At 34.2% G+C, this 12,482-nt stretch overlaps 1 protein-coding gene across 1 annotated transcript in view; it reads left to right on the top strand.

Annotated features, from left to right (window-relative positions):
• The first annotated feature begins 5,213 nt into the window (after positions 1-5,213).
• LOC126979118 (uncharacterized) overlaps positions 5,214-12,482 on the top strand; it is a 55,083-nt gene continuing 47,814 nt past the window's right edge. The window contains exons 1-4 of the mRNA XM_050828330.1: positions 5,214-5,315; positions 7,013-7,137; positions 7,815-7,839; positions 12,094-12,273. Of these exons, the coding sequence (XP_050684287.1) occupies positions 5,214-5,315; positions 7,013-7,137; positions 7,815-7,839; positions 12,094-12,273 (432 nt within the window). The remainder of the gene's footprint in view (positions 5,316-7,012; positions 7,138-7,814; positions 7,840-12,093; positions 12,274-12,482) is intronic.

Genomic DNA, 12,482 nt, shown 5'->3' with positions numbered 1-12,482 from the left:
TGTTTTTACAATAGGACCAATTCGGGGAAACGGCGGATATATAGGTGATAAAATGCAAAATAAATTGTCGAATTGTTGACTTCCTTTTGTCTATGAAATTGCTTGAAAGCGAGAGGCTGCCCGCAGTTTCCATCATCATTATATCAGCTGGAAGATATCCACTGCTGGACAAAGGCTTAGATCTCCTTTAGGTCACGATAGGAGTATTGCATGAAGTTGTAATGGCACAATTCAGATCTACTTTTTTGTCACTCATAAGTCAATCTTTACAGTAAAACATGACAAACATGTACAAAATTTTATTAGTATATTCAAGGGGTAAAATCCCATAAAACCGCCCCTCTACTATAAATTCCTACCTTTTCCAAGTGATGTGAGTATATCCTATAATTTACCGGTAAACGTAAGATAAATAAAAATATGTATAATATTTCATTTTATTTTGTTATGATTGCTTCTCTTTTTAAAAATTAAAATTAAATTAAGATACGTCACAACAATTGTGAAAAACTTGTAGAAATTGACGTACGTGATTTTGAAATCCTATTTTGAATTAAAATATTTGAATCCAAATTTGTAATAATTTTTGACAAGCCTAAACTTAAAGTTTGAATAAGAGCTTAAAAAGTATTTATGAATTGATATAATAAGGTAAAGAAGTTTTGTACGGAAAACACACATCCTTTGGTGTTTTAATTCGTATGTTAATATAATCATGCCGTTAAGATATTTGCATAGGTGTAGTCAGAGTTTAGCTTTTACGACATTAATTTATATTGATGGGCTCGGCTTCGGCTGTGGTTTCGGTCTAAAACATTATTTATTCCATTAAACTTATAGAGTTTCGCACAGCGGATAAAGGTTTTATTCATACCCGCTGGGCTTTGAATCTGTAGATAGTATTGTGTATGCTTTTAATAAATCCAGGATGAAAATGTACCTAACTCATATATGTACGTATTACAATATCTATTTCTGTTACCCTAAAAGGCAAAGATTAGTGACTGATCGTAGGATACGCGAACATCGATTTTTTATATATGTGGAGCTAATGTCCATAGCATATCTCAAATAACTTTTCGTGTAAGAATATTGAATAAAAATAAAATAAATTGGGATACCAGCACGTGGACAGATGAATCTGGTCTTCTCTCCATTTTAGCCGAAGACGTTCACTGCTGGACAAAGGCTTCCCCCAAAGATCGTCATGACGATCGGTCCTGTGCTGCCCTCATCCAACCTAATACAGCTATCTACGTTTTCTGGTACGTGGTCGCCATACGAGAAGTTTACTGCCCCAACTGCCATCTGTCCGTCGAGTTATGTGCCCTGCGCCACTTCAGGTTCGCAACCATCTGCGCTATGTCGGTATTAAAAGCCTTCGTATTCAGACACTCTGGTATTTTAGACGAGATTTTACGGAGCTTACCAAACGCTGCCCATCCGAGTTGGATTCGACGAGTGACCTTTTTCCCGAAATTCGACCTGCCCAACTGGATCATTTGTCCGAGGAGTAGGTGCAACATAGACATTAGACATCATCTTCGTCTTGTCGTTTTGATTATTTATCTGGAACCAATATTTTTTTGATATAGCAATTCGCAATACAAATATGTCAATCAATGACATTTCATTACATATGAAAATTCATACAATGAGCGGGCGTGGGGTATTTAATTTATATAACTAAAGAATGTTTGATGGATCAGCACTTGTAGTAAAATTTGTTAAAACAAATATAACAAAGGCATTCTAAACACGAAAAGATAAATTAAAAGTAATATTTCCCACTGAAAATAGAGCAAAATTAATTTATCTAATGGCTACATAACGTGTGGTGTTGTCGGTGCTTTTTGGCACGACTCATTTTAATAAAAATATTGATCCTTTAATAGTGTGCTTACTAATAATTTACTTAGTCTAACCATAACTTCTGTTACAAATAAAGAGCTTTTATTTGTTTTAAGTAATTACTTTAATTTTAAGTACTTCATGCAATCTTATTATATTTTCATCGGCCTTAGAAATAAACTGGGTATAAAGTTTTACCTGAGAATAAACCAAAAATATGCGAAATGCTTACAATACACACACCTACATTATCTTTGGACCTCCCTGGAACGTGACGCCTCCGCCCGTTCCTCTTTCACCCCCTCGCGCTGCCCTGTTGCGTCAGTACGGTTTGCATTACAGATATTTACGCAGTTATCACTGCTTTGTTTTTGAAATTTTCATTCTGTTTCTGTTGATCTGTGTCGCCAGAATAGTACTGCCAGAAAAATAAATACTTTTTTACCTAACCACGATTGATTCATTAATTTTTCATCATTTTAATAATAATAATAGCATCACAACACAACACCTTAACATCAATCTATAATACTGATAAAATAAATCGGTGTTTTTTTATTAATAATAATATCATAGTGATGCTTGTTATGCACACCGTAACAAAGCGACGATATGACGTCATCGAAGTCAGGTCGAGAGATAATAATATGACCGGGTAGTATTTTTGCTTATGAATTGGTTTTTTACATTTAATCTAGTCGCTTGATGCTTCGTCGTTCGCACCGCGCAGATTTTCACAAGTAACTCAGCGGGCTTTTTTTATAAAAATACTAGCTGACCCGACAGACGTTGTTCTGTACATAATAAATAAAATACTGTTTTTTATGAATTTAGTAACTTAAGATTTATCAATCTACATACCGTTGGTAGTCAAATGAGGCACTTAGAAAGATATAAAACTTCTAATTAGTTATTCATTTGAAACTATTATTTCAAATTGATTTCTGAACGACGGGGGACACATCAAAGGAAAAACTTAATTTTTGTTTTTATTTTATTCCGAGCATTTTCATATTTATTCACCTTTTAAACCTTCTCTGGACTTCCACAAATAATTCAAGACCAATTTTAGCCAAATCGGTCCAGCCGTTCTCGAGTTTTACTCGGGCTTTGGATTTGGATTTGGCGAGACTAACGAACAGCAATTCATTTTTATATATATAGTAATCCTTTATTCAACTAATAATATGAGGTACAAAATGTTTTTGTGCCCTACCATCTGCGATAGGATACCCTGAGTTGCAGAGGCTAGGTCCTTCCGAAAGGCTATACATTATTAAACATAATTAGCAAACTCACTAAAAAGAGGTATGTGTGTGTGCGTGTATGTGTATGTGTGCGTGTGTGTGTAAGTGTGTGTGTGTGTGTTTTTTTTTTAAGTATTTGTTAGTATGTCAAACTGTGCACAAGATTAAATAAATGTTAGTAATTCAATATTAAGTTTTAATTTTAAGAACATTTTCTGTATCTTCGTATTTTAATACTATTAGCCATGATTTTAAAGATTTTGTTAACGAGAATTTATTTATTTTACTTATATTTTTATTATATTTACTGAAGTAGTTGTAAGCGTATGCCGAATTAAATTCATATTGTTACTGAGCAAAGCCTGTTTTAGTGATTGTGGTACGAAATGTGTTTATTCTGTTATTTTCATTAGAATTTATATTACTTTTTACATGCAATCTTGAAATTATTCCATAAATATATTGCTGACGGACACTAAGAAGTTTACTCTCTTCATGTAATTGGTTGGTTGGGTACCTAAACGGCTTATTGAAATTTGTTTTTAGTAGAGTTCTGTGCGCTCGTTCTAACTGAAGCATAAACGTTTTTCCAGCTCCTCCCCACGCACAAATGCAATAGGTGCATGCATATGCATAAATGCATGATTGGAACACCATCATAGTTGTCTCGATGATATAGATGTAGATAAATTGTGGATTACAATGTAATATCGTTATCGTACAATAAACATTTAAAATAAAAAGAGCCTGAGGGTCTCCGCTTCATTCTCAGTCTGTGGTTAAATCATTTATGTCATAATAACCTTTCCCACACAAATGTTATTTAACAATTCTTTTAAATTTCGTAACACATTTGTGTTTTACATGTTCTGGGATCATATTGTAAAAGCATATACATCGCCCATTAAAAGACTCACTAACTTGACTTTACCGAGTAGTAGGCATATCAAGTTTATGTTTGTTCCTCGTGTTAACATTATGATTGTCACAGTTTCTAGCAAATTCCTTAATGTGCTTGTGAACATATAGAACATTATCAAGAATATATTGAGATTCGACAGTCAAAATGTTTATTTCTTAAAAAATCTCTATTAATGATTCTTAATAAGCACTTAAGTACATATTGTTAGAAAATCATAGCAACTCCGTTGATTGACCTCTTATTCTAAAATCTTATGTCGACCATATCACTAATTTTAAACAAAATGGTTATTTTCATTATTTAGTTTGTCTGCCATACATAAGAGGCATAAAGGCATAAAAGGCATTTATTTTCTCACAATTGATTCATTTATAATTAATACATTTTGGTGTAACTTCAAACACTACCACCGCTTCGGAAACAAATAGGAGAGAGAAGAAACGGCGCAAGAAACTTTCCCAGCATTTTTTTGCGCTCTTTATCCTTATTATTTTATTACTACATTTCAGAAACATGTTTTAGCTTATTAACTTTGATTACATATTGCCGGTAGCTTTAGAGTACATTATTCCTGAATACTTACATTTTTTTTCTTTTACTACATCATTGCTACAGAACAGCGTCTGTCGGGTCAGCTAATATAACATAAATAACAATAACAATATAATATAAATTATAAGAATTGCATAAGATCTATGTATATATTACTCCACTTATGAAGGCCGTTACAAGCTGTATTAAAGAAAAAACTTAAAAAGAAACCGTGGCTCAAGTTTGAACTTTTTCTTGAATCAGAACTTTAAAATATATACTTTTTCTTATGGCAACTTTTTCGACAAGTTTATATTGATTAACCCAACTTAAGTTTTAATAAATTTCGATAATATAATTGTATTTGAAGGGCAATTTTATAAAATAATCAATTCATCAAGTAAGGATTACAGTTATGATTTCCTCACCTGTCTCAAGTGATCAATGCATCGCGCAAGTTATTATTTATTTGTGTACCACAGTGTCTGAGGACGAAGGTTTATAACCAGTGTGTGTTGCCAGTGATAACATATGGAACGCAGACGTGGCCACTAAGGAGGGCAATGGATAGGGCTATACTCGGAGAACCAAAGACACCTATATAGCTCAATTGATTGCGAAACTGAAGTAGCAGTGCACAGGGCACATAGCTCGACGCACAAATGGCCGCTAGGGTCGTAAAGTCCTCGAATGGCGATCTCATACTGGAAGACGGAGTGTTAGTAGTCCACGGATCGATGATCTGGTCAAGATCGCCGGGAAAGGTTGGATGAGGGTAGTGCAGGACTGATAGTCGAGGAGATCTTTGGGGGAGGCCTTTGTCGAGCAATTCCGGTTGAAATAATGATGGTGATGATTATATTTTCATAATAAACTAATTTAAGTTTGTTTTGAACTTTGAATCGAATTTGAAAATGATGTTATAAATATCTATACTAGACGTGCAAGATATATATAGTGATATATATATCCTGCCTTCAATGCAGTGCCGCTCAGGACTCTTATAAAACTAAGAATTTTGAGCGGCATCGCTTTTACTCGTCACCTTGAGATATAAGATGTTAAGTCTCATTTGCTCAGTAATTTCACTAGCTATGGCGCCCGACAAATGGAAAGACAAAAATTGCTGATACGCTCTGCTTGGAGGCAAGTGTAGGACTGTGGTAGGTACTACAAACTTGTCGGTTTCCTTCAAGTTTCCGACTGGTACATGAATATGTTTAGTATTTATAATTATATTATACAGATAGAATCAAAAGATATATAAATTATTTTAATATTTTGGCTATTTATGATATTTGCTAAAAATATTGTTTGGATATTGGCGCAGTGCGATTTGATCGGGCTAGTATCGCGGTACACTACGCCTCAAATCTTTTATATTGCGTTGCGAAAAAGATTAATAAAGCATTTAATTTTGATGCCGTTAAGTATTAAGCGATGGTTTATATTTAAGTATTGCATATGTGAGTTTTTCTGTATAGTAATAATTATATTTGTTGGATGCGATTACTAATTGTGACAGTAATCACGACCATCATGTTCACGAAGCATCCTTACACAAACAATGAATTCAAGCTCTAAAGGTCGATGCATCCAATATACAATAATTTATATTTATTCTTTATTTATAACTTTTTATGAAATATTTGATGTTTAAAACGCTTTTAAGTTTGAACACGATTCTTATATTGGATGCAGCACCTTACAACATACTTTTTTTTGTATATTACAGCCATTATAAAATACTCTATTGATTGAAAAGAGTGCCCGTTGATATTCTTGTATGTTCTTCTCACGAGCTCTACTTTTTCCGAACATTTGTCAGGTTGAGTAATAAATATTTATAGTGACGATTCAAAGGCGCTTAGTTTAAGCCTAATTGAATAAAGTTTATTTGAATCTGACTTATTAAGGAGTTCCAATGCCCGAGACTTGTTCCAGTGGCCAGTTGTGGCCTTCGTCATCAGTTCCTCAAAGGCATTTATTTTCTCAAAGTTGATACCTCTAGAATTATTTTTGATGTCATTTCTAATACTACCACCGCTTCGGAAACAAATTGCGCTCTGAGAGAGAAGAAGCGGCGCAAGAAACTCTCCCAGCATTCTTTTTTGCGCTCTATTTAATATAATACTACATAATATTGTACTGTCATTGTTATTGCTATAAAAAAATCATAAACTAGTTCCATGCTGTGCAATCACTTAGATATTTAGCTGTGGAGTAATATGATTTACAACAGCGCCATTTTTTAATAAAATATTTAAATTTATTTATAGATATTGCCTGAACATTGGCTGGGACTTTATTATAAAAGTTATTTACAAGCAATCCCTTATTTCTAGTGTTATAATAATGTAAATCACTATTAATAGCAAAAAGGTGTTTAATATTTTCTATTTAAATCATTAATGTTTGTTATCTTGACTTTGACTTTGACTTTAATGAGTGTTAGTTGTAGGTGGGTAGGGCACATGGTGAACGGGGCTGCGGAGGTGACGCGGCGCTAGTTGGCCGCGCGCTCGGCGAGGTCGGCCGCGGTGCATGTACGCGGCAGCAGGGGGCGCCTCTCTCGCGGGCCGAAAGGTACACCCGAGACTCAAAAAACTCTTATTTTGTCCCACCTTGATGAAAAGCTGTCTTTTAGCCCCTGTTACGAGGCACAAAAGTGACCGATTCTCTCCCGGCAAGACGACTTTTGGCCCTCGTGCCAGGGACTAAAACCGAGCTTTAGCTTTTGAAATTAAGTTTAGTATAAAACGTGCACTCATTTGACATAAGTTTGAAGTAATTACAGTATCGCTATTGGCCACGAAGGCTAAGTTTGCAAGCGAACAGTTGCATAAAACGTAGTGGATCTTTTTTTATTACAAGATTATAGTCGAGTCCCTCCTACCAGGGACTAAAACCGAGCTTTTCATCCAGGTGGGAAAAAAATTGTAAACGCACCACGTGAGATAAGTAGGACATTGCCACCCGCGATTGTCACTCGCCTTCTGCTCGGGTGTCAATATTCCGCGGGTGAGAATGACCTACTTTACTCCGTAGGTGCGTAATATACTAATTTTTATGCTTATGTCACTCAAATTGAAGCAATACATCAGTATAATGACACTCTATTCATATATAAAGACATAACTTAGATAATTAATACGTCTAGATAGAGTCTCTTGCTGTTAGACAACCGATAAAAACAGGCCAGGAATATTAGTTTAGTGTGCGTGACAAACTACGTCTTATACTCGCGATTTGTATTGTGTTAGAGTGCTTGAATTACTCAAAATAGAGGTTAGTTCTAAACTCACAGCTCTGATATCTATCTAGACGTATAAGTGATCTAAGGAATATATCATTCGCAGTCTGAAAGCGGAACAACGGCAAAAGTGTGCTAAAAGACAATTTAAGCACACTTTTTTGCTGCTTATTCAACAAGGATATTTTACGCAACTGAAGTAAATGCGGCAATGTATAAGATATAATAATCGAAGCCTATGGTGGCTTTGTTTTTATACGTTGTGATTGGCCTATATATATAGAACGACGTTGCATCAATATAATGCGTCATGAATCATGAAGTTAAATAGAATTCAATACAAAATATTTACTTTGTTAAAACAGATCTTATATTATATTACAACCCTTTTGTTATACCAAACGTATTATAAGGCATAAAAAGCATTTGTTTTCTCAAAATTGATTTCTTTAGAATTCTTTTTGGTGTCATTTCAAATAAGATTATCAATTCGGAAACAAATGGCTCTCTGAGACATAAAAAATGGCGCAGTAAACTCTCCCAGCATTCTTTTTTTATTGTTTTTGGAATATGTACATTTTATCCACAGATATTTCTACAATTGAAATATTGAGATAGAGAATTCAAACAAATATAACTTACAAATTTAATATCTAATATTATATTAATAAAGTATGTATATGACATGGCGATATCAATATAATATGACGTAGCGCTACGCTACGTAGGCAATGAACGGTATGTTAAATTGTAGTACGTGACTGAGTACTCGTAGCTGAGTTTCAACTACTACACTACGACAGGCTATGCTACGTTAGCCTGTTGTACCTATATAATATAGTTAAGTGTATAATATTTTGTTTTATTCATAACAATTACAGTATACACAAAACTAGGTTTAATTAGCGTCTAAAAACCACATAGCTCATACAAAAAATGATATTAATTAGTTAAGAATACGTCACAACTTATTCTATTATCTAACTTAAAAAAATTGAGATTTTTAGTTGTTAAATTTTATTGCTCAACTAAAGGCAGCTCACTAAGTAGACTGCAGGTGAATTATACATACTTCTAGATATGCAACAGAGAAATATTGTTAAAAAATAATAATAAATGAACAAAAATTATTCCAAGACTAGTAAAAAGTTGTTCACAGCTACATATATGCGGTTGTGGCTTTTTGTGATATATTATAGTTTCAGTAATACATCGTGAATAAGGAACTTTTTTGATTGTTCTTGGTATCATTATATCAAATTCACGAAGCTTTATTAAATGTGCTATTCAACCACTTTGCCAAAGTTGATCAATTGTAGAAACTATACAAATTTTTCTTGTATTTTTCATCAATGCACGCTGCAACTAGAGTTGTGTTTTACGACCTGTATTGCTTCAGTTTGAGTCTAATTTAATTAAATATCCGAAAACTTTCAATAACAAAATAATAATATTTTAAGAGAGTTTCCATAATAGTTCATTAGATTAATGTACAGTATGACTAATGAGACACTAACGATATTAATTAAAGATGTGTGAAATAATGCGGTGATGTAACCGCACCTTTATGTCAGTTGAGCGTAAGCGCCGACAGGTCCGTGACTCCATCCTACCGCTTCCTACTTCCGCGCCCCGCTATTTTTTTTCGTCAAGTGTAAATAATCTCGAGTCTCGTAAATGTCATATCAGTCATGTTGTATATTAAATACAAAACCTACACGGAAAGGTTTTTATTCAAATATTGTATATCTATTCGGATTGATAAGTAAAGTGTTAATAACTTATAATTAGTGATGGCCACAATTATATCCTCAAAATATATGGGAACATACTGCGGAAAAACCAAACACAAAACGATGACCGGTAAGCTATTTCAGAGATTCTTTGGGTGCAATTTCAACAAGAATTTTCCTGCACTAAGAAACTGTGTTACGAAACTTATTAAATGTAAGAATTAATCATTTATTCGGAGCACTTTGAATATCACACTGAATAGTAAAGTCACTTAGGTATTATACATCCTAGAAGAATATCATTGTTATAACATCTTAAATCTTTTGATATTCGATTTGAAACATCTAACTTTTCGGATCAAACTCACTGTTGCACTAGTGTTCTTAGTAGGGGTAAAAGAAATAGTAACTAATAACGACAATAGAGTACCAATCTAGACTCAAATTTTCGTATATATAATACAAACACAGTATTGTACATTCATTTGCTATGCACGTAGCGGTAATACTAATATTTGTGTAATTTAACATAATATACAGTATTTTAGAAACCTTAATGATGCCTTACGATAACCGGAAGAAGAAGAAAAAGGATTAAACTATGAAGTTGCCGATTTGTACTGAAAAATTAGCATTGTTATCTATACGTTGTTGCCATCTAATACGTAGGTCATTTATGCCTTTGCGATAGAACTGTGGTGATCTAGATTCGACAAACTGTGTGAAAGCATTTTGTACTGCCTCCTGAGAAGATAACTTTTTATCCCGTAAGAAATAGTTCCTCGTACGCACGTAGTCCAAATCACAAAAAAAAATAGGAGTCCGTTGGAGCAAGGTCTGGCAAATACGGAGGGTGAATGGTTTCTAATTCCAGTTCCTATAGAGTTAAAATGGTTTCTCATGCTGTATGAGGTCTCGCGTTATCATGGAGCAAGAATGGTGAAGGTCAATCAAGAACACAAGTTTCAACACGCGTTTCTTTCTGCAGATCAATCAAATCATGAGGCACCCATTTTTCAATTTTTTTTTATTTTATTGATTTGACGCAAATAAGTCAATTTTGTTGGTAAGGTAACGCTAAACCGTGCCGATAACTGCTCGGATCGGCTACCACCTTCCCTTCTCTCTTTCAATTCATTTTTATTCACCTTTGTGGGCGGGCGGTCTTCCACGTTCGTTTTTCAAATCAAAGTTTTGCTTTTGGTTTAAACGCTGTCGTAACCCACCACGAAAGCGTTTAAACCAAAATAGCACAGTGCGTTCATTAGCAGTCCCTTCTCCAAATGCAACATTGATATTGCGAGCTGTTTCTGCCGCTCTTTCCGCGTTAGCGGTAAAGAACTACATAGGTAACATGTGAAAAAAGTTTCACTCAAAAATCTCAAACCATGAAGGCTCTATGTCAATTCGAAGTACATATTACAATAAAACGGCAATTTCGTACTTTAACGTCTATTATTAAGTCATGACCTTATGTTTTTATTACTTACGCATAAACTTAATCCTAATTGAAAATTTTTTGAAGAAATTTAAGTATTTGTTATTATAAACTTTCAATCGGTCATCGTAAAGCATGTATATGCTTTTGCAACGGCAAGCGTCTTTAGTATGATAGTACTATAAGGCTACATAACAAACTGTATTGATTTGTTTGTAATATGTGGCAGTTTGATACTTTATTTATTTAATTCAGATGACAAGTGACAGGCCAATATCTCTCTATTTGAGTACTTAAAATCAATTACAGGTAAATTAGAGACTCTAGAGACGTTTTTGCATCCGTATGTGTGTGTGTGTGTGTGTACGTGTACAGTCAGCACATAAATACACAAACCAACGATCCTTTTATATTTTTTATAGAAAGGTTCTTCATATGGAAGTAATACTTAGTTTTAAATGGTATTAAATTAGGGAATATTAATATTAAACGTTATTTTTAATTCTTAATTTCTTCAACCCCTGACATAGTTACTACTACTGAATCAGTCATTTATAAATGACCCCCGAATTAATTTCAGTTTTGATAACGAGTTATTCATTGATTAAAGTAGAATTATTTTATCTTACATATACATTCGAAGTCACCATTTTTATGTATTACCACCACCACCACCAGTTTTATGTCGTTATGCCTTGTGAATCAAATATTTTTTTCTAAAACCATATATTGTGAAGCTATTAATTAGGAGCAGAGTAAAAATTATGTGCAATTAATTATATTTGACAAAATTTTCAATCCATTATTCAATTGGATAGGCAGCCTTAGTCTGGTCTTCGTGCTTCACTAGCCCACCGTGATGATCGATTAGAGTTACATTATTAGATTTAAAAGTGAGATAATAAGAGATATATTATCATATTTAAAACTGAGATTGTAAAATGTGTAGATTCTAAGAGATATCTCTTCGATTGGATTCACAGATTTAAAAGTGATATAGATTATCAGATTTAAAAGTGAGATAATAAGAGATATAGATAATCAGATTTAAAAGTAAAATAGTAAGATATATAGATTATCAGATTTAAAAGTGAGATAACAAGAGATATGTTTGTTAGGCGCGCCAACACGGCCGCCTGCCCGCGCCGCTGGGCTCGCGCCCACACAGCCCCATCCACCCAGCACCAACCGGCGTCCGAGCATTCTCCTGCCAGCACTGGGAGTCCCGTCTCCTCGCACCACCTCGGTTCCCCCCCGCCCTCGTCAACGAGCCACAGTTGCCATGCGACGTCGTCGAGGTACCCGTATGTATAAAGCATGTAAGTGTTAGCTCGATGTCGCTAATTGCTTTGCTTTCCCAGATATAGGTCCGGCATGATTTGGTGTAGCATGTGATAAGGCTGTGTCGTTGCTAAGGATTCTCCCCGAAACACGTCATTTTCTGTATAATATTGAACTTGAAACAACCATTTGTGTACTATATTGTACTAATTCAAAGCATATTAGA

The sequence above is a fragment of the Leptidea sinapis genome, chromosome Z (assembly GCF_905404315.1).
Source record: "Leptidea sinapis chromosome Z, ilLepSina1.1, whole genome shotgun sequence".
Classification (NCBI taxonomy): Eukaryota; Metazoa; Arthropoda; class Insecta; order Lepidoptera; family Pieridae; genus Leptidea; species Leptidea sinapis.
Note: the sequence above shows the minus strand (reverse complement) of the source record. Positions and strands in the feature narration are given on the sequence as shown.